Below are 23,844 nucleotides of genomic sequence, written 5' to 3' on the forward strand. Positions count from 1 at the left end.
GATGGGGAATCTCTCATTGAATTTTGATAATTTGATATACAAAAAAAGAATGTTTCGAGTAATTTCTGGTTATAAAATGTTTGTTAAACAAAAAAACCCCTGCTATTTTCATACAACAGTGGTCATAGAGGACAGAGGTGAATGTGTTCCCACATAGTCTGGAAATGAAACACTTCTCAAAACTATGCAAGACAGGTAAATGTGGATGTCTATAGAGAAAGACTTTACATATCATCACCCTTTTCTGGATTTTATTTCTCAAACAAATGGCGTTATCCCTTATTAGAATCTGCTCCTCACCTTGGAATCATAGAAAATCTCATACAAGATCAAAGCCCACTTTTACCTGCAAAAATTAACATCTGATTCATGATGATATTAATTATAATTATGAGCCCCTTATTGGACCCCCCAAAATGGCAAGGCAAAGACTTAGAAGCTCTGACCTGTGTTGGACATGTGAAACTACTTGTGGAACTCTCTTACACATGTTTTATTCATGCCAGATCTGATGGTCTTAGATTAGAACTTTAATTGATGCAGTGAAGACTTCTTCTCTGGTACAGGGACAAATGCTGTGCCTGTAAGGCATGTTATCAGAGGAAAGTAGTCAAAATGCCCAACAGATCTGCTGGTGCAGAGCAGAACTTATCACCGGATGTGGAGCGGTGCTGTGACACTGGAAAACTAACGAACAGCCAATAAGAAGAATAGCGCAACAGCGAACCAAATGCAGTGAACGGCTTTGACTCTAGAATACAGCTGAGTGTTTGACAACCAAGTCATATGTGCTTCCAAAGCCTTTCATTATCGCGGATCAAATAGCTGATGGTCTGATAGCAGCGCAGTGAGACAGACAAACAGAGCGGAGCTTCTCTTCAGAGCACCAAAGTTTCTGAAACAGCCATATTTGCATAGGTGGAAAGTGACTTCTCTAGGCTTCTACAGACTACTTTGTGTTAGTTTCAGGTTTAATCAAAGTTTGGATGGAATTATTTAGAAACACTAGGATGCATTGCTCCATGTCTCATCCAGCCGTTTGCGCTGAGTTCCAATCACGTTGCCTTATTTTCACCCTTTCTCTAAATGGGAATATTGGCAAGCAGTTATAGGATAAGTAGGCCTACTCAATTTTTTTTTCTTGAGTAAAATGGTATGGTAATAGCAAAGATGTTTCACATAAGATTCACTGAAGTTCAAGTCAGAGTCCTGCAGTCAGGAGAGGTTGGCCTATTATCAGCAAAATGTGCTTAAATGTACCTTAAGTTTGTTTAAAATGGAGCATTTATAGTTTTATAAATAATATGTTTATTACACTCCAACAAACTGTGGTCAAATGAAACTGTCAGTAAACAAACCACAAAAAAGGAGCAAAAAGCAAAATAATCATTCATTAATTGTAATCATAAAATGTTCAGTTAATTGTGATATTGATTTAAGGTATGAGGTTTGGACCTTTGCGGGGAGGAAATTTTAGAAACTGGACCTGTTTGAATTTTAGTTGAATAGGTCTGCCAGTTGGTGATGCCTGTTCTACAGTATATTTATCATGTTCAATGTCTGACAGAAAATAAATATTTAAACCAAAATTAACCTCATGATATCTTCATATCTCACTTAGGAGTGAAAGGAAACCTTTAAGCTTGATAGAAATAGTGATTTGATGTATATCGTGATATATATCGATATTGACTGATAATAAAAACATCAAATTGATAAGACTTCTTTCCATATCACCCAGCCCTAGATGGATGGATGGATGAAAAAGCCCCCCCCCCAAAAAAAAATCCTCCTATGAAACATTTGAAGTTAATGGATAGGCAACATATAGGCTAGTCTCCAGGCTAGGCTTGAGTAAAAAAGTAACCTCCTTGCACCTATTTTCCTTATGAAACACAGAAATACAGCTTTTGAATTCAACTTTCTCTGAGTCACAGAAGACTGAAGAGGTTTAATTGTTAACTCATCATAAAACTCAACACAACACAGTGTATGCTGTGCACTGCCTACAGTTAGTACAATAGGAGTGGCTATAATTATGATGGCACTGAAAATCATGCTTTCGTGATTTCTAAATACTCTGGTAATATTGTGATACTGTCCAAGTCTAATATCTGCTTGGAAATATGGAGCCCTGATAACCTGGCCCTGGTAACCTGATGTGCTGAAGAATTCACATCTACTTTTGTTATATTTTTTGTCCATTTTTTGTCCATACTTACAGTGCTTGTACTGTCTTAGATGTAGTCTTCTGTAATATTTTCCTTTAAAAAAACATGAAAGCATATATATGTGTGTATATATATATATATATATATATATAAATCACTGGGACCCCAAAAAATTGGAGATGAACATTTAATATCCAAGAAATCACATTATACACCCCAATGCTGACTAACTGTGCTATAATTTAGCACATTGACCTTACATGGTCCAGTTTTGACTAGATGTAATTACAGTTAGTATACAAGAAATCAGCATGTATGTTTTACATTTGCAGGAAGAGATTCAAGAGCTACATGTTACAATAACTTTTTTTCCATCTTATTTTGGTACAATAGTTATCTTTTATTTTTACGTTGTTCCTGGAGCTGTTTATGTCTCCCACAATTACTTTAAATGTTTCACAGCTGCTCCTCCATTTCCTTTGTGAGTTGCATTTTGGGACAATAGTGTTCATCTACACATAAAAATCCCTGGGTTTTAAATATGCATATTGAGTGTTTTGAAGATACTTTATTTTGACACTTTTTGGGTGGGAATACCCAAGGGACTCCAAAGCAGTTTAGAATTAGTATGTAATCAGCATTTGGTAGACAGCTTTTGTTTTGCTATTCCAACATACTGTATGTTTGGCAGTTGCACAAACAGAAAAGATTGACAGTCTACCCCCAAAATGTTCTAGAGCTAAGAGCTGTGTTACCATTCTCCTACCGTAAGGAGAAACTCTCTGTGACAGATATAAGACTCTGCATTCATTACAAAGTCACGTTCCACGCAAGCGCTCCCTCACATTAAGTAGTCACAGTGTGACTGTGGAGCTTTGAAGGGTCTAATCTGTAAAGGAAAAACAAGTACAAAAGTAGATTTAGCTTTCCAAGTGAAGTTTTTGATGTGCTTATTTTCTCCTCTTTTCTGTCTCTCACTCCTTCTTTTTCTCCATCTTCCTCATCCCTCCAACTCTAACAGGACACTAATGGGTCCATACGGAGTAGATAGAGCTGTTCATTCCATGGAGTTTACTGACTGTGAGAACGGCCTGGGTAAGTAGCTTTTTTCCTCTTCAGTAACCATGGACAGAAGAGAATAGTTGTCAAAGTAAACATGTAGAAACAGTTCTCTCTTCTCTCTCCATCTCTGTCACTTGTTGTGGTCTACAACTGCTCAAAGTTCATGATAGACAGGGACTGGTGCCTATACTGTCCTTCTCTGGGTGGAAAACAGGGCACCTCATGGACAGGTTGTCAGTCTGTCACATAGCTATCACACACACATAGGCAAATCTGTAGAAATACAAAGAGCTTTCATTGGTTTTGATAAGCTTTATAAGAAATATGTGAACTTATTTGGCAAGGGCTTGAATGTTAGCAGTGGTGGACGGAGTACCTAAAATGCATTCTTGAGTAAAACTACAGCTATTGTTGCAGAAAATGACTGGTTTAAGTTTAAGTCACCTATTAGAATATTATGGTGTGTTTCCACTACATGGTACCAGCTCTACTCTTAGGAAAAAGTACCTGGTACCTGGTGCCACCTTTTTTGGTACCTGCTCTCCTAGGGTTCCAAAAAAAGGCTGACCGGGTACGATGAGGTACTAAAAGGTGACGTGAAACACTGAGGACCACTGATTGGTCAGACAGAATAGTCACTGTGTCAGTGCCTCATCAATGCGCGGCATACATGGAATACCATGAACTATGCAAACACCAAAGCTATTGGCTGTATGACTGCAGTTTTATATATATTTTTTTTCTTTCCCAAAATGGAAACCAGAAAGATCACTCCGTGGTCGCTCGAGGAGGGGCAAATGTTTCTCACCTTGCTGGCCGACGAGGGTATCCAGCGAGTGCGAGTCTGTGTGTATGCATAGTTCGAATTGCGGGGGAGCTGAGGGGAGCTTGAAAAGCCTCCCTTGAGACGTTCACGGGAAGTTCTAAAAAAAATTTCACTTTTGTATTATAGATTATATATTTTCTGCACATAAAGGTTTGTGAAATAATAAAAAATAGAAGTAATATGTCAATGCTGGGTGTTTATCCACTCATTCCATTCCATTTCTGAACATCTGTATCCACTATTTAACTTCTGTGTCTATCCCTGCTGCGGCCATCTGTGCGTTGAGTGGTGCTGCCCCCAAATTCCTACATTTACGTAGTCATCTGAACTCCTCATCATCCGACAGAAGGGACAGAGGGAGAGACGAAATGTTACTGGCGGTATTAACTGCATACAGCGGTATTAGTAAAATCTTTTTCGCAGTAACCCTGTCATTGACTGTACGCTGCCATACACTTTATGCATGTGACATGTTTTATTATTGGTGCGCACTGGAAAATGGGGCTCCCTGAAAGCCAATGTGTAATTCGAACCCTGTGCATATGTGTGTGTTGCATTGAAACTGACATCACAACAGTGTCGCACGGCGTCGCTATGAAAAGTACCTGATACCAAAGGCAAGTGGAGTAGAGTAGAGTAGAGTAGAGTAGAGTAGAGCCGGTACCATGTAGTGGAAAGTATCTGATATTTACTGGAGTTAAGTACCAAAAGTAATTTCATTATATAGTAAATATAATTACATAATGAAAGTGAAAGTGAATGCTGGTAATAAAAAAGCAAGTGGTCAGAATTCTGATTATGACTACTTCTTTGTAGTATGCACCACCTTGAACATGGAGCCTTAAACACACTTGGAGCCTTAAACACACTTAAAGGCCACAAGGTCTTTTTTTTTTAAACTTAAAGGATTTAAAGAACAGAATCCATTTTTTCCTTCCCTTATATTCCTTCATCCACCCATCCGTCCCTCCCTTCCTTCCCTATTTTGCAGTAAGTAACTAAAATGCTTTGAGGGATTGTAGTGGAGTAAAATGTAGATTTTACTTAGGAAATGTAGTTAAGTTAAAGTGAAAATTGACGGAAATTTAAAAACGCAAGTAAATTACAGACGCTCCCAAAAAAGTCCAAAAAATACTATCGCAAAGTATTATTACTTTGTTACATTACAACGCTGAATGAAACAGACATTCATTTATATGTAAAAGTCCAATTCTCTAGCTGTAAACATTTTAATACGGTGTAGCAACTTATTTGATAAACTGATATGTCTCCATTAGAGTAACACGATTGGCTGAAACTCAAATGAAGGCATGATTTTTGTTAAAATGTGTATTGTTAGATTTTACTTAAATATTTTAAAGCAGTATTTGCTGATTTTTGGTTTCATTGATTTTTGGATATGGCAAGAAGGTAAGCAGACAAAGCAACTTTGGCTCAGGGGGTAGCTCGGCAGTTCGATTCCATGTTCCTCCAGTTTATGTATCAAAGTTTCCTTGGGCAAGATACTGAACCCCAAATTGCTCCTGATGGCCTTTTCCATCAGTGTGTGAGTACATGAGAATGTTTTAAGAATGTAAGTGGCAGGTGGCACCTTGTACGGTAGCCTTCACAACCAGTATGTGAATGTGTGTGTGAATGGGAATGAGACAAGTAGTGTGAAAGTGCTGTCAGTGGTGGAAAGACAATAAAGGCACTATACAAGTGCAAGTCTGTTCACCATTTACCAAACAGTTGCCTATTTAAAGCAATAGTTACAGAGCAACATTATCAATCATTTGGAGAGGTGTTTGTGTCCATCTAATGGATGCTAGTGTAATGTTCTCTCTCGTTTTAGCTTTATGTTTTTGATGTTTGCCTATTCATGAGATCTGGCTCTTTAGCTGCTAAATGCTCCACTATGTTCACCAGCTAGTCTCTAACTGTGGCTGTCGGCTTTAGTTTTTTATAGTTTTTTCACTGAGAACAGACAGCTTCCTACTGCTGGAATGCAGCTGTGAGAGCTGTGAGACTCAACCAAAACAATAAAGTTGTGTGTGATAAAACCAAAACAATGAGCTGAAAGAGGCTAAAATATATGTGAGTTCCTTATTATGAGTGATGCACATTGCCCTATCCTCTATACACCAGGAAATAGTTTACTATTTTAAATCAGTCATCACTAGCAAAACAATACACTGATTTATATAAACTTAATGACATGCTTAGCTTAAACTAACAACCTAATGTTTACAGCCCTACTCTGTCACCCTCTGCTATCTGGCAATGGAGTCTGATTTGGAATAGCTGCAATAATTGAAGTCCTACTTTTAAAGGGATTTTCTCTGCAGAGTACGTATCCTTGTTAAGTATCAGTGTGTTTGCCTGGGAGGGGAAGTAGGTCATGTGGCAAAGCCCTAACCCATTTAACTCAGCTGGGTTAAGAATGCAGGGAGCTGCTGTTGTTTTTATCCATAATGCGCTTCAACACCAGCACACTGGTAGAGCCTGTGCCTACGCAAGGACAAACACTACATATGCATAAATATGATTACTGTCAAACTGTAAAACATCCTGCTCTTTCCAGAATAATGTTTAAACAACTGGTGTACATGAGCTGAATTATTTAGTTTTGGTTTTTAGTTTTACAATTAATATCTTTATAAATCCCATGTGATACAACTGCTTTTTTCGTACCTCTTTTAAACAAATATTACACTAGACTGACACTCAAAATAACATTTTAAATATGTTTGCAGGCTAAACAGCTCAGCAGTAATATATTATAGCCCTCATCAAAGCATCCTTCTCTTTGTTTCCTAAAAGATTTCCAAACTGTCTATTATATCATTTTCATATGCATTAAATTGCTGCTGGTTTTCAGACCAGCAGCTTGCATCGCAGCTAACTGGCATCATTGTATGAATGTGAGGCACACTGTTAAGCACTTTGGGTAAAAGTGATATATAAATGCAATCCATTTTCCTAGATAATACAGCCGCTCAGTGCACAATTATTGAAGTCAATCCAATCTATATGGATGACAATTGAATAGCTCTACAGTGCATTAAGAAAAAAAAATCCTACACCCAAGCTGTCCCTTGAGGTTTTTGTATTTTTAGTTTTTACAAAATGACAAAGTGTAAAAATACAGACTCCCTCTTTAATCTATTTGGCCATCACTGACTTGATGGAATTTCTTTGTCCCTTTAAGAAAATATCCTCCAGTGTTTGTGCTTTATTGCAGTCCGTGTACGAAGTGTCTTTTAAAACAATGGGTTTTAGCTCGTAAGTTATGAGAGGTTTTTGGTTGTTTGTTGATTTTACAATGCCTCGAAATTACGCTGCACCAACAGCATTAACTCCACACACATGAAGATATGGATTTAATTTGCACAAGAGATAGCTCGGAAACTACTACTAGTATGTAAGGTGGAGGAGAAGTTAAGGGTGTGTTGTGTTTGTGTGTGTGTGTGTGTGTGTGTGTGCGTGTGTGTGTGTGTGTGTGTGTATGTGTGCATGTGTCTGAACCAGCACTACTTTAAGTAGCACACAGGTGAGAAGCAAAGCAGCTTATAGTCGTCCAACTTGTGCACGTGCAAGTGTACACACTGTTCGATACATACAGCCTAAAGACCCCTTGCTGAACAACTGAAGCTTCTGCAGTAGGGGTGTGTGTGCTGTGCACACTGTAGCAAGCAGTCCTACTGTCCTACACTGAGGACAGCACATGCTAATCTCTTTGTTAATGCAGTTGAAAGCTGTATCGTGTGTTGATGGGACACAGTGTTCAGTGAACATCATTTCTGTGACAGCTGATTTTGCCTGCAGAGTTGGCTTTAAAGGAGCTCTTTCCTGTGTTTTTCAGTCTGAGAAATGAACGACATTGTGATGTTCAATAAACATGGTATTTTTTATTTTCTTGTATCATCTTGGGTATTATAAAACATTTTTAGAAGCAATTGTGCCTTTTCATCACATTGCATTTTGTGATCTTAACAAGGTCTAAAAGTGTTGGAACATTTAATCCTTGGGAAGCAAACATGCCCTTGATGCATTTTGAGCAGTGAAAAATAATGATTTGGAAACAAAATGTGAAGCTGAAGAGGAGAGAGAGAGAGAGGCATGTCTTTTATATTTGCTCCAGCTGCTTATGTATTAGTATGATGTTTTTCTTATCTGATGATAGGCGGGGGGAGGAGATTGCTTTGAGGCTCAACAAAAGAACAAGAGAGTGTTTTCCTCAGAGAAGAGGAAGAAAGGAGGGAGGACTGAGACAAGGAACTTTCTAACCCCATTTTTCCAACAGGCGATAATTAACATGCGCCACTTCGCTCCAGACCCAATTAGTGTTACCATTTTGTTCTTTGTGGTAACAGGCCAACAGCAGCCTTATACTGAGGAAGCCTTGATCCTCTGGTTAAATTGGGGAGACTTTTCCAGTAAGGCTTCAGTCACTTCAATGTCACTTCAAGCACATAGATGGAACATGTTAGTAGAATGGCAACATTTCCTCACACAACAGTTCGTATGATATCTGACAAAGTGAAGCCCCAAGAATTTAGTGCTCCTCCCTGTAGATTATGTTCAGGGAAAAAAATCATGGTTTGAGACATTGTGCTATTTGATTAATGTAAGTGATGCACTTAAGGTCAAGTTTGGTGGGTAAGGTTTAGGAAATTCAAGTTACATAGGGTAGGTATAGGAAAAGAATCATGGTTGGGCATCATTATGCACTTTAAGGTAACGTTACGTACTTACTGTAAAATTATATTACCAAAGTGAAGTACTGAACATAAAGTAATTAAGTAATTTACTTAAGGTAAAGTCATATTCCTAAATTAGAGTTATGTACTTAATGTAAAGTTTGGTTGGTAAGGTTTAAGGAAAGTAAAGTTACATAGGTTAGGTTAAGAAAAAGACTAATTTTTTAGCATGGTCACCTAATGTACCTCACACAAAGTTATGTACTCAACGTAAAGTTACATATGTAACATTAAGTCTAGTAGGTAAGATTTGGGAGAAAATTACATAGGTTGGTTTTAGGAAAAGAATCATGGTTGGGCATTGTCACGTGACATATTTAAATCAAAGTTGCATACTTAATGTAAAGTTATCTATTTAATGTAAGGTTATAAACCAAAGGTAAAGTTACACACTTAACATAAAGTTATAAACTTAAAGTAAAGTTTGGTATGTGAGGCTATGGGAAAGTAAAATTATATAGGATAGGTTCAGGAAAAGTATCATCGTTCAGCATCGTCACATTATGTACTTAACATAAAGTTACATACTAACTCAAGGTTTAGGAAAGTAATGTTTAAATAGGTTAGGTTTAAGAAAAGATTCATGGTTGAGCATCGTCAACCTTAAGTTGAGTACATAAACCGTAAAATAACGCAACTCTCACTTGGTTTCATGCAGGACACAAACACTGTTCTCCTGGTGGAAAGTCCTGTGTTGTTTTACTGATCCACCAACCCAACTTGCCTCCTGAGACAGCTCTGTATGTGTATATATCCATATACATAAGGGGGCAGCTGTAGCTCAGAGGTAGAGCGGGTCGTCCTCTAATTGAACGGTTGGCGGTTGGATCCGCTACATGGAGCTACATGGAGGGCAGCATGTCGAAGTTGGGCATATACTTGAGCAAGATACTGAACCCCAAATTGTTTCCGATGCTGCATCATCAGAGTAGCCTCAGCCACCAGTGTGTGAATGGGTGAATGTGACATGTAGTGTGAAAGCGCTTTGACTGGTCAAAACACTAGAAAAGTGTGAAACAAGAGCAGTCCATATGTATATCTATCATTGCATTGGTCCCAACTGTCCCAATTATGTAGGTTATACACAAATTACTTGTTCCTCATGATGACTTGGATTATATTCTAAATCTGCTATATTAGTTTTTGTAGGTTAAAGAACACTGAACAAGATCAGCCTTAGATTGGATAGGCTGACCTTTGCCAGTTGTTGCCACAGTCTGCAGTGAATGAAAACATTTGTGCTTCTTAAAATCAAAGTAGGACTGGAAAGCTGACTTATTTGACCCTCCCATTCCTCCTCTGTCAGCAGCATGCTGATAAAATAGCAGCTGCTGACAAATGACCTTCCCCTGACTCCCCTGAGATCACAATATTTAAAATCCCATCTGTACCAAGTTATTATTATTCATCCATCTACTGTATTAGCATTTGTCCTTTTTGGAGCATTTTGCTGAAGAACCTGAAATAGTGATATGGTTACTTACAGGTCGAAGGAATCGACCTGAGCTCTTAGTGAATCTTACACAATGACATGTTAAATCTGCGGAGAACACTTGCTTGTCCTGAGAATGTTATTCTGTCCTGGTGGTACAATGGCTCAGAACATTCTGTCAGAGACAGGAAAACTCTACATTGGGATATTATTTGAAAGACACGTGGATAGTAAGTCGATCATTGTATTTTTCCTGCTTTGTAGTCAAGAGCCAGAAGATGTATTATCACAAAAATCTCCTAAACTTAAAAGGAAAAATTCTGGGCAGCTGTGGCTCAGGAGGTAGATAAAAGGGGTTGTTGCCTAATAGAAAAAAAGTTTAGCCGTTCAATCCCTGGCTCTTTCAGTCTGCATGTTGAAGTATACTTGGGCAAGTTACCGAACCCTAAATTGCTCCTGTTGGCCATGCCATCTGTGTGTTAGTGCATGTGAATGTTTAAGCTGAGCAGCAGCTGGTGCATTGTATGGTAGCCTTGGCCACTGGGTGAATAAGACATGTATTGTGAAAGTGCTCGAAAGACTGTAAGGCACCATACAAGTGCAAATCCTAAATACATTGAAGCCAGAAGAATATCATTACTCTGTCTTGTTACTGTGTTGATATCTTTGGTGGATTTAAAAAATTAGAGCAAAATGAAGACTTGATTTTTCTTCTCCCATCAGGAATTAAAGTGATTGGCGGAGTGAAAGAGCTAACTGGAGAAGAGTTTGGAGTCTACGTCAAACGGATTTTACCAGGTGGCCTTGCATCAAGTGATGGTAAGCACTGTATTCTTCGATGCAACATTATCTTGTCATAACGTCTTGTCATTACCTTACCACAAACATTATGATTATCCAAAGAGGACAGAAGTGCCATAAAACATATAGAGGCAGTAGGTGTACATCATGAGCTCTGGGTGCTGCGTCCAAGATAAAATTCCGTCCTTACTGCCCATGCTTTGTCTGATTCTGAAGATCTTTCTTGCTGATTTCATAATGCACTGTAATTTGTTAGAGCTGCAGTCCACACAATGTTCCGACACTCTGTAACACTGAAGTGTCAAAAAAAAGCTCAAGACACACAAAATGATCCATTCTGAACTTAACTGACACACAGAACGTTTTTAAGCCTACTCCGTGACTGTTGTGACTAAAGGCATTAAGTTCTTGGGTTATCAGTCCATCCATCCCAGTTTCATAAATGCAGTATCTCAGAAACATTTTGAGGGACTTTCTTGATATTTGGCATCAGCAACCATTTGGACTTCATTGAAACAATGAATTGGTATGAATTTGTTGGTTTAAAAGGTCACAGTCACTGCGATCTCAACATGCTATTGGATGAAATGTATGATTCATGCAAAAGGGAAGACATTCAGTCAGAGACTGAACTGGTGACACTAATTGTGGGTGCTCATCTTGAGACTGTACTTACTTTAGAGATCTTCTATGCTTCTAGGTCAAAGATGTGTGTGAAGCATCCAAAGAAGAAAATGTAGCTTCTTTGCAGCCACATCCATATTTGCAGAGCTGACATGTGCCATGGCAACATATGAGGACAGACATGGATGTAAACTGTAATGTGACTGGGTGGTGTAGACACAGACCTGCAAAGTGGAAATTCTCATTTTCTCTCCATTTTTTAACCTCAGCAGCTTCACAATCGGTACACTTAAGATTAGGTTGGGCGATTTCTACTGAATCAGCCTGTGAGAATGTCCACAACAAAACATTGTGATGGACACTATTGTTGTTGGGGCAGGAGACAACAACACAAAGATATTTATTATCCAAACAGTCCAACCCTATGAGGAAACTGTCTGCATTATAGTACAATTGTCTGGATTGAGACGATGACATATAATCTGTTACTTTGTAAGTACAAAATCAATGCCATTAGCACCCTGATGTCTGTGTGGAGGGGTGGCGTTGATGGTTTTGGGGAGAAGTTTGCTTTTAGGGCTTTCAGTCAGAAAGGGCTTTCAGGGGACTTTTAAATTTCAGTGTTTGGCTCAGTGGTTGATGACTGACAGCCATCAGTGTTTACCTGCTCCTATTAAAGCTTATTGTCATCCTCAAATCCTAAAGGTTCCTAAAGCTTTTTTAGCTAATTCACAGAGTAAAGGGTCATTCAGACTTTAATAATAAAATCTGTCACCATGTCACTTTTTTTGTCTGGTCATCTTTACACAGACAAATAAAACTGTCTTTTCAAGCGGATGATTTATGGGATTATGAAAAGTTACTAGCATGATTTTCATCTCGTTGTTACAGCATAAGATTTTGGACAGGTCTTTAGCCTAAAAACATGACCACAGTGTATTGTCAGCAGGATAGTTCCTTGCAGAGAGGTTTTGAAGCCTTGAATTAAGTAAATTGTCTTTCTTGTCCTTTTAATGGAACCAGAAAATTCAGATTTACAAGTCGACAGTGGACCATTATATTTTATTTTGGGTCGTTGTTCTGCTTCTAAATATAAAGGAAGAACCTTTAAACTCTACATGTGATTGTCCACATAGCACCCATCAAAGGATCTGCATGTGCTGTTGAAGTCTCCTGTCTCTGTATGAACATACTGAAGAGGTTACTTTGGCTAATTTACAGATCAGATTTACACATCAGATTAGGTGAGAACCATGAATGGATTTTGGAGCTGACTGATTTGGAGTCTGAGCAGGTTTCGGATATCTGATGTCCATCGTCCTTGACCAAAAAGACTGTCTCTCTCCTCTTCTTGAATTTCAAACACAGCATATTTACTTAAAGGTCTATAAGTTAATTCAGAGTGAAGAGTCATTAACACGATCATAGAGTGTGTCATAGATCAGCCAGGAAAACAAGGTGTCGTTGATGTTTCTTGGTACCAGTATCTCCTGTGTCATTTGCAAATTCTCTTTGGAGAATATTTACTGAGCTTGTTGCAAAAGGTGTGGCATTTCTTATTAATGAAGCCTGCAGATGTAAATGAGCTCAGCTGTAGTTCCTCAGATTTGCATTAAGTGTTGCTAAATGAAATCTGACGCCAGACTGTTTGGAGTCATGTCGAGTGTGTCTGGGGAGCACTTGAGCTGAAACACAAATATTTATATATATAAGAGAAGACACTTTTGGGACTGCGGGTGTATATTCACCTGCAAGAAGCAGGCTGTATGTGAGGAAATATTGAATAAGTAGCCTGATGTCATCAGCTCAACACAAAGATCAGTGACTAATGCAGTCATGTGATGTCAGAAGGTCGGAGTTCGTTGTACTTGCGACTTGGTTGTGTTCATGAGCTTTGAATTTGTAAAGTGGGAACAACATGGAAGCTACAAAGAAGATAGGTTGCATTTTAATGCTAAAGTGTTTAAACAAGCCATTGATAGCTGTTTCCAGTGTATTTATATTTTTATATATTATTTAATTTTTTATATATTTTATATAATATATTTGTATATATTTTTTTACATTTAGTCTCGGTGACTCTACATTAACAACAGTTAACATTAATACCAAATTGCACTTTACATGTGATCAAAAATTGATATTTAACTCATAAATTAATTAAAAAAGCTTTTCTTCCCATTGACCAAACATGACTTTTGCCCACCATGTTTATGCATTAATGACGCTGACCTGACATGCTTTAGAGTTCAAAGTTTGCTTATTTGCTATAGCTAATAGATGCAGATACTAAAATGTGCAACTGCTAACAGTAAATGATAGCTACTAGGAACAAAATAACCAAATATATAAAATTTTGTAACGTCAATTGGTGACACTGTTTCCATGCTTTCCACCATTTCTGCTGCCCTGAAACATCTTGCAAACGCCACAACTTGGCAACTCAGATACCATCGAAATTTCCCATTTATATTTATGTACTTGGAAGGCCAGAGGCCCAGACACATCAAACCAACATCAAAGAACTAAGTCAGTGTTGAACACTGACTTTTGCGCTGCCTCATGTCATCTGTGTGTTGCTTTTAAACGGACCATGGCAACTACCCGACGTATGTTCTGCGCCTGTGTGAGAAGAAATGCTGTAATTCTCCACATCAGCAAATGGCTGGTGTCTGTATTCACACAAGGCTATTAAAAAGAGGCTGGGACATGCTCTTTGACACGATTGGCGCTATGGGGTCCGACACAGGGCCCGAAAAGATAAAAACAGGCTAATACTTAATTACCGGCTGCTTCAATCATATCATACGGGCCTGAAGCTGCTGTCAAACATTAAAAGTCAGGAAAAAATCTGCAGAAAAACAGAGAGGTAAAATTAGGTTGTTGTGTGCAGCTCTTTTGTCTGCTGTTGTGGTTGTGCGTGAAGATCTTTGGTAAAGTAACTTTTTCTTTATTTTAATCTTTTAATGCAGGTTTTTGGTCAGTCAGTGGTAATAAATCATAGGCAGCAGCTTGTTGGATAAAGCCCCTTCTCGTCATATTTTACAGGAAGGCCTTAACCCTTTGAAACCTGGATCGGCATCAGTTTCCTTGAGTTACATTCAGATGCCTTTCACAAACAAACCTTCAAAAACTAAGCAAAGTGGTTTGATTTTTTTCAAAATTCTAATAAAAAAGGCAAGGACCAAGCAATTGATAAAAGGTGAAAAAAACAACAACCTAATAACTGTTTTTTAAAAAAAGAGAGGGAAAGGGAAAATTGTTATAAAAAATACCTAGAAAGGGGGAAGATGTCTAGAAAAATATATTTATGATTATACATTTAGAATTAGGTTACAGCCTTCTTTATTTTTTATTATCATTTTTTTCTTGCTAATTTTCAGGTAACGTACTGTACATGTAAACTGATACAAATTCTTTTTTTGCAAATTTTTGCTCAATTCTTCTTCAGTTGCCAAGGCAATGGGCAGTAAAATATGAATATTAATATTACTAAATTAATTTTATTAATATTAATTTAAAATAAATTTAAAAAAAAAACCACTTACCTTAGATTTAAAAGGGTCAAAATACATATGAAATGAAGTCAAATACATAAATTATGGTGGAGTAAGCTTAACTTGCACAAAACCTTGCACAAGGACAAATACGGTCAGACCATTTCACACCTATCTGTCAACCTATCTGCAAATCTGTCATAAATATCCCCTTGTGTGTCTTTTTGTGAAGAGCAGCTTAAGGATGACTTGAGTTAAGTAATAAGCAATACTGAAATGTTAGAGCGGCCTTCTCAGCTGACTTCCTTACTTATCTGACTCAACTGTCAGCACTGAGGGACGTCCATGGAGTCTCCTCTCCAAAGCAGGTGACTGGTCAGTATATATTTATATATATATTTGTCAGGTTAGCAGAAGCTAACACAGCAGCAGCTGTTAAACTGTCCAAACAAACTCACAGCGACACTAAAACAGCTTGATTCAGTTGTTAAATCCATTCAGAACTGTTGGGTAATGTTCCAAAAAATGAACAATTTTGCCAAAATGTATGCCATATGCAAGAACACAGCCAAAATTATTTTAAAAAATGAAAGAATGAAAGAATGAAAAACCTGTAAAATGTGCCAAGCTGTCACTAAGGGTTAATTTTAACCATTGATATTATTTTATTGCCAGGTGTGAACAGACAGACTCAGAGTTGTCCACCTGTGATCTGATCTCTCACATACATGATGACAGCAGGTTTCAACAGACTCAAAGACGCAGTGGACGTCCTGTCAGACTGATGACCTCTGAAAGTATTTTTAGAGCTTCTCTCATGTGAGGATGAAAACATGAATAAAACACGCACCACATTGGGCGATGGATATAGGGCACATATTTTGGGGAAAAACAGAGAACTGTTTGTCCTCAAAAATCCTCACAGCTTTATCTGTGAGTCTTCTCTTTACATTCAGGCAGAACAACAGAGCACCATCTTCTCTAAATGTAGCTTCTTTCCCACTCATAGATAAAAACTGGATTCACACATGCCTGTTTGAAATTGTTTTAATGTTTAAAAGACATTCACTAATGGTATTCATTTGTGTGTAAATTAATTTAATGTATATGCAGATTTTTTTTAATTTGTGGAATTTATTTGCAAAATATCTTTGAGTGTTTTTATTTGTTTAGATTTTGCATTAAATGAGACAGTGGGATAAATCAAGCCCTTAAAAGGACAAACAAATCATATGATGAGGCATCGTCATTTACTTGGGCTTTGCCCTGCGGCATGTAAACAGTAGATAGATGACACATAGCCACTGAACCACATTACACTCTGTACTTTCAGAGGATCTGCAGTGAACACAAGTCGGTTACGCAGAGCTTTAATCCTTTCCTTCAAAGTCTGATACTATTGGTCCAAAAAGAGGAGGAGTGAGACGGGAGGTAGAGGAGGTTTGTTTCTAAAGGACGTGACGTGTCAGGTGACTGTGAGCCAGACATCCCACCATCACAGATTCAACAGGAGCTCAGAGCTGAGGGTGTGACTGTAGACCTCTGGGATCTGGTACATCATTTTACTCGTGAGGTTTTGGACTTGAATGAATGAATGACTTTATTTCAAACCAAAAATTAAAACATATTATGAACAAACAAACAAGCAAACAAAAAAGTAATGTCTGAAAAGGAGTAGGTGGAAGTAAAACTCATATAGCCCTACCCTTTTCTCACTTTTTTTTCTCCTCCTATATTATGTCAACAAATTCCCAAATGTATTTACAACTAGTGTACAAACAACCATCCCCAGTTTTGTTTACAACCAAGTTAAATAAATAAATAACTATCCCAGGTTTGTTTACAATCCAAATATCCTGTGTTACAAAATAAATAGAAACACCCCTTTCCTCATCCACATACCTCCCAAAAACCTCTTTTTTGTATATTTTCTTGTAATTGATTGATGTTTGTGCTTTGTTTCAACCCATCACCCAACCCATTCCACAAGTCCACCACATACACTGAAATACACAGACTCTTTTCAGTTGTACGAACACATTTTTTTTTTTTTTTAAATTAAATTCTCCTCTTAAATTGAAACCCAATTTCCCTGACACAAAACATTTATTGAATGTTGTCCGGAAGTACCCAGAATACCTTGTTCTAAACATGATAATTGCAGTTGTAATTGCAGGTCTATGAATTTTAATACATGTGACTTTCAAAACAGAGTGCTGGTGTGCTTGTATCCTACATACGTGCTATCCTGATTGCTCTCTGTTGAAGTATGAACACTGGTTGCAAGGTGCTTTTGCAAGTGATACCCCTAACTTCCACACAGTAATTCAGATATGGTAGTACAAGAGATGAATACAAAATGTGCAGTGATTTGTGGTTCAGTTTGTGTCTTGTTTTCCCCAGAATGGCAATGATCTTTGCCAGCTTTGTTCTTACATAATTGATCTGAGGTTTCGGCAGATTTTGTGGTCTAAAATCACAACCAGAAATTTGTTTTCATATACCCTTTCCACATTAACATTATCGATCATCAACTTTACTTTTGTGTCTATACTGCAGTTTTCAAACATAAATTTGAATTTGTTCAGATTCAATGATAACTTGCTTATGCTGTTACACTGTTGTAATTAATTCTGTTGTGATGTCCTCCAAAAGCTGCAGCAGATTTTCCCCTGAGCAAACATTTTTTGACCTAATACTGACCCTTGTGGGACCCCAACAGTTATGTCAAGGAATTCTGATGTTTAAACACCCATTTACACAAACTGCTACGTGTATTTCATACAGTTTTTGACCCAGTCCAACACAACCCCTCTTATACCATATCTGTCCAGTTTTTTGATAAGTACGCCATGGTTTATGGTATCAAAAGCTTTTTGCAGATCTATAAAAACTCCTACTACATACTTTTTCTTATCAATACATCAAATAATTTTACTTGTTGCAGATCGTAGAGTTGAATGCATTATTATAAAGAATTCCAACACTTTATTCTATAATTTTACTGCATCTTATAAAGTGGAGGCAGCAACTGGTGTTGCAGTGTGGGTACTGTAGCAGTGGACTATAGTTGGGTGGAGTCACTGGAGAGAATTGACTCATTTATAGGGTATAAATCTAACACAGTATTTAGTAGCATCATCAGCAAGATTAACCAAGTGCTTATACTGTGTAGCTATAACCTCCACTCTCTCTTCCCTAACTACTGCCATGTCAGCACAAAGATAATCAGAACCCCCTCCTGTTCGCAGACTCCGCCATGCCTCTCACGAGTGTTAATCTTGAGGGAGGCTTGAGCTCGTTTGCATATTTGGCTTCAGTGTGGCAGTGATTTTCTCTCATTGTCACTATACACTGTAAAGTTGATCTCATTTAAAATAATCTTGGAAACAGATTGCCTTGAAAAAGTAAATATACCTATAAGTCTTAATTCATGTTTATCTAATTGACCTCTGAATACAGTAAAGTGCCAGTACCTAAAAAATTTATTAAAGTACTGTACTTGAATAAATGTACTTTGTTCCACTCCATCACTGGATGTTCCTTATTCAGACAATGATATGTCTTTTGATTTGTTGTTGTTTTGTTTTATTTTATTTTATTTTATTTTATTTTATTTATTTTTTTTACTGTAACTGTATGTTGTATTTCTATGTATCTTGATGTAAACGTTCACCGTTTTGTCTTATTTTTAGCACAGCTCTTATTGAATGCACTCTGTTGTGTGTAACCTTGATATTTTCTTTTTCTTTTCTTTTTTTCCTTCTTTTTCTTTACTAAAAGCCTAACTCGGGATGGGAGTTGGAAACTAGCAATAGCTATAATCTCTATATGTGATGCATCAGCTTCTACAGCTTGTTTCTAGCAGACAGAAGTTGTACCCTAGCAAATAAATAAATAAAATAAAAAATAAAGAGTTGGAGCCTGCATGTCCCAGTGTTGTGGCTATATTACTGTTTAGTCATAGAGCTGATTAGATCACCTCCAGTAACTAAAATTAATTTAGACAAGTAACCGCTATCTTGTTAACTTTCTGATGTTTATAACAAAACAATTTTCATGAAAATCAGTGGAAAATTAAGTGAGTTACAATCAATTTTGTAGTGAAATCTGCATCTCTCAATACACATGGATTTGTTTAACATCTGTACTGATCGTGACCTCCCCAATATGGCACCTGTGCAGAAGCACGTCAAAGCAGGAACATTGTATCTGTGTTTCTATATCTATGGCTGTCACCTCCACTGTGAACTATGGGATTAAAGATCACATGACCTCTCTCTGACCTCTGACAGGAAACCTGATGCCAGGAGACCAGATTTTGGAGGTGAATGGAGACAGTTTAGTAGGAGTCACAAGTGAAAGGTAAACACACTGACGTCTTACTGCACTTGTAGTTTGTTTAACCACGTGACTGACTGAGATAATACTATAACAATAATATTAATATGTTTTTGTGCCTGTCTTTGCTTTACAGAGCTGTGGACGTCTTGAGAGCAGCCTCTGCGACCAATCACATGCGCCTTCTCATAGCCAGAGATGAGGAAGCAAAGTAAGCAATGTCTTCCTCTACCACACAGGACAGTGATTCAGTGACACACTGGCTCTCTGGTTGATCTAGGATTCTCACAAAGTGGTGTCAGTGGTGAGGTGCCCCCCCTCTCCCACTGTCATTGTTGGAATGACAGCAGACTAAAGGAAAGGAGGGAGCTTAACCTCGGGCTGTGCTCCTGATGAGATGAGCCTGTGTGTTAATCTGTGCTCTGTGCTTTAACTACCGTCCCCAAGCACCGGAGCCGCAGGGGAGGAGAGTGGATGGCAGGGAGGAGAGGGGGATTATATCTCTCTCCCATCCTGTCTGTCTGTGTTTCCCCCTCAACAAATTTTGCCTTTCTTTCAAAAACATGTCAAAACTAGTTTGCAGTAGCTCATGCCTCCTAGCTAGGACAGTCATTAAATATTAGAGAAAAAATATTTTAAAAAATCAAGTCACTTCCCTATTATCATAACCTCAGTAATGCTGCATTCACAGGGAATCAGGGAGACAGTAGATGGTAAAATGGACATAGTTTCAGTGGACAAGAGCACAGATGTATTAAGAAGATCTGGATACAGCCATGGAGGTGGGGCCTTGGTAATTCTTATTAGAGCTGCTCAGTAGTGTATAAAGCAAAAAATGAATATTTGTGCGATATGAAAGTACCTGAATCTTCCGCGTCAACGGGCCCATATGGCATGCGCACCAGAGTCTTTCGACAGCTAAGCGCGGCTGAGTGTGCCCGAGTGGGTTATTTCCACCAGCAGAGCAACTGACTTCTGGTTTAGCACTTCACTAGCTTGAAAAATTTAATCTTGTGGCTCTTCTAGACTTTACAAATGTTGTCGAGCCGAATGGATTATATCTTGAATGTGAAACAAGGGCGTTTTGACGCTCACAAAAATGTATCCACTGATTTACTAGTCGTCTCTTTCCCAGTATTAGTCAGTGGGAAAAAGTCTTTCTGGGCTCCACGACATCGCGTGACAGACAGGGATGTTGTAATTCCAGCCTGGCACACTTCCTGGGGGCTTGGACTAGAGCATGATGGTAAAACTAGGAGAAGCTGGTAAAGAAAACCAGCCATGGTAACAGTAGACAGCATTGCTGTTCAAAGTTAAAATATTTGAATTTTTTGCTGTCCTCTACAGTGGAATTTACAACCGAATGTTAAATATCTCCCTCACACAAGGAGAGAACATAGATAATCTACACATTTACAAACATTACAAGAAAAATAGCAAATTAATTATTAAAAATTAATGTTTGTTTCTCCCAGCTGTTTGTAAGATGTTTAACATCTGTCTGATTACATGTGAACGCAGCATAAGACCTGCTCTTTGATACCTGATAAAAACTGGATTCCTTTCAAAAACATGAAGAGAGGGCGATGAGCAACTGACAAGAAATGAACCAAAAACATTGCAAGAAATTAACGAAAGTTACCAGAAAACTACCTGAAAATTAGCACAAGGGGAAAAAGAAAAAACAATTAAATTACTTCAAGAAAGTGGTCATTTTTTTTTCTGTAACATAATTTTAATTACATAATTAAGAGAACTGTAAATATATCTTTTGGACATTTCCCCCCCATTTTTTGATAATATCTAATATTTTTTTACAGTCTGCAGGACATTTCTGCATTCCCTTTATAATGTTTCCTTGTGTTATATATAATAAAATCAAACAAGTTTCTCAGGTGTCAGAGGTTTAAATTCTAGTGAAAGGCATCTGTATACAGCACAAGAAAACTGTTGCAGATCCAGGAGTAAAACGGTTAAGAAAGGGGTTAACCCACTTAAACCACAACAGAATTCACTAGAAGCAAGATGGGCTCATGGATTTTGTATTTTCTAGCCACGTTTCCATTAACATGCATGGCTTTTCACTCCCAATAGGACAGCAGTCAAAGCATCTTTAGCTTCTATAATGTGACACATTTCTGATGTATTTCTGAAATGAAATGGAATTTGTTGTCGCTCTACTTGCCCATTTTACAATGAACTAGAAGTGTTGTGTGATCCCTCTACCACTTTGCCCTATGGAAAAAGACATGTTGGATTCTGCTGACAGCGATATCTGCAGTGGCAGAGACACACATTTACATGACTAGTGAGCAGGTAGCATGAGTGTTTATGCAAATACTTTGACTTTTTAGCTCAAAAGTGGCAAAGGCAGTAATGAAATCTGAACACAAGTGGTTGGCTGGAGATGCATGATGAACATATCTTGGCTGTGTACTTGTGTTTAAATCACTGAAGTACAGGTGGAAACAGGCTCTAAGATCTAACAGATTGGAATGCATTCCAGGAGGAAATGTTTAAAAAATTATTGTGAAAGTCAGTCAGACTATAAAGACTTCCTCATTGTTATGATCCTGTCCAGTCACCTCAGTGTGAAATGAATGAGCCGGCCCTGCTACCACCTTTAACCCGATCATGTGTTGCTGGTTATGAAAGAGGTGCGTCCTGAGGTCGTCTTTTCGAGCTGTCTAAGCACAAATCGTGTCCTTACTTTCCATGGAGAAAATGTAAGCGCTGATCATAATCTGCTTAGATACGGCACATTCAAATCATCATCCACAGAGGATATTGTATTGTTGTGTTGTAGATGATAATCTACAACACAACAATATGATATCAACATGATAGCAAACATGAGGGCAAAAAAAAACGGAAGCTGAAAAAACACCATCTGCACTCAGTCAGTATATATTGTCATCTTGTGAAACTGTGCTGCTCAGATGAGCAAAGTTATAATTGTATTTATTTTTATTAAACTCTTTCAGCTCATTTTTGACAGCAGATACTGATTATGCAGTGGCCCAGTGATCTTATCTTATTATTTTTATGTACATAACGTGTACTAAGGAAGCACAATTAACAGTTTTCCAGTTTTCATGACAAGATGCATTGTTTCCTAACTTAACATAAAAAAAGTAGTTTATTTATGTTTTTCTGCATCAGTAACAAAACACATACACATAACATTTGACCAAATGTTCTGGGAGAAATGACAACCAAAACAAAATACACAGATTCAATCCTACATAAGACAGGGACACACAAAGACAAAAAAATTAAAGCAAAATGAAACCTAAGAAAAATAAACAAACTATAAATGGTCATCCCAATAACGTTTCTCTTTTGGTTTGCCCTAACAGGAGAGAATTTGCTGAGTTACTGGAGAAGTATGGATCCAATGGCAGCACAGGATCAACACGCAACTCTCCCATACAGCAAGGTAGGCAAATCTCTGTTTCGTCCATCGTATGCTACATTACACAGTATGTATTTTTCACAAGCAGTGATTGTAATTTAATGTGGGCAGATGTCTTGCCAATATTAATGTATGTGAAACAGAATTTCTGTGTTTACACTCCTTTACAAATTCTGTTTAATGTCACAGAGCACAGAAACAGCATCATCACAGAGTCCTCTGTTATAAAAAACAAGCCCTTTCTATATTTGAAAGAGTACTCAGCCTGCAGGGTAGATGGAGTAAGTCTGCCTTTAAAAATGGCTTATGACAAGTGCACTTGTCCATTACACAATTACCAGCATCTGTTTCAGTTGGGAAGGAGGCAGCCAGCTGGTACAGATTTGTTAAAACATGGCTTCGGCACGTGAGCAGTCTTGTGTGCTCCATGCAGGGAAAGGCGTTGATGCATCAGGGTACATCAGCTCCACATGGACTCAAGGCCCTCTCTGTTGATGTTAAGCTTAAATCTGTTACATTTGTAGTATGATTAAACGGGAAAACTGTAAGAGTTACTCTGGTTGGCGCTGATTACACTCAGAGGTGACAAGTTGAGATAATGTGGTACATAGTTGGTGTGATTTGTTGTCCAACCAAGCTAGAAATCAAAATTGTCTTGGTTGTTTCAAACAGCCATGCTTGAAGGTGAAGAGAAAGGTCAGTCATCAAAGAGACAGGGGAGATGCAATCATGGTTAAAATATGGGGACAACAGCATACATTTTTTTAGGCTGTCTTCCTTAAAGGGCATTCATACTGTTGTACTCAGTGGTATTCATGAGAAATGAAAAAAATGGTTTTATAAAAACAGAGCTTAGTGAAGAAATTCAAACCCTGGCTCCTGTCCTAGGAGCCAGGAGCCTGGCAGTTAAAGATGTTTACCGTCTTAAACTGC

At 37.9% G+C, this 23,844-nt stretch overlaps 1 protein-coding gene across 8 annotated transcripts in view; it reads left to right on the plus strand.

Moving 5' to 3' along the window:
• LOC121957110 (syntaxin-binding protein 4) overlaps positions 1-23,844 on the plus strand; it is a 114,393-nt gene that overhangs the window by 41,017 nt on the left and 49,532 nt on the right. For all 8 annotated transcript variants that reach the window (XM_088069554.1, XM_088069555.1, XM_088069553.1 and 5 more), the window contains exons 2-6: positions 3,193-3,266; positions 10,957-11,052; positions 19,451-19,520; positions 19,633-19,707; positions 22,856-22,935. In XM_088069554.1, the coding sequence (XP_087925680.1) occupies positions 3,193-3,266; positions 10,957-11,052; positions 19,451-19,520; positions 19,633-19,707; positions 22,856-22,935 (395 nt within the window). The remainder of the gene's footprint in view (positions 1-3,192; positions 3,267-10,956; positions 11,053-19,450; positions 19,521-19,632; positions 19,708-22,855; positions 22,936-23,844) is intronic.

This window comes from Plectropomus leopardus, chromosome 18 (assembly GCF_026936395.1).
Source record: "Plectropomus leopardus strain MGB_pleo_1.0 chromosome 18, ASM2693639v1, whole genome shotgun sequence".
Classification (NCBI taxonomy): Eukaryota; Metazoa; Chordata; class Actinopteri; order Perciformes; family Serranidae; genus Plectropomus; species Plectropomus leopardus.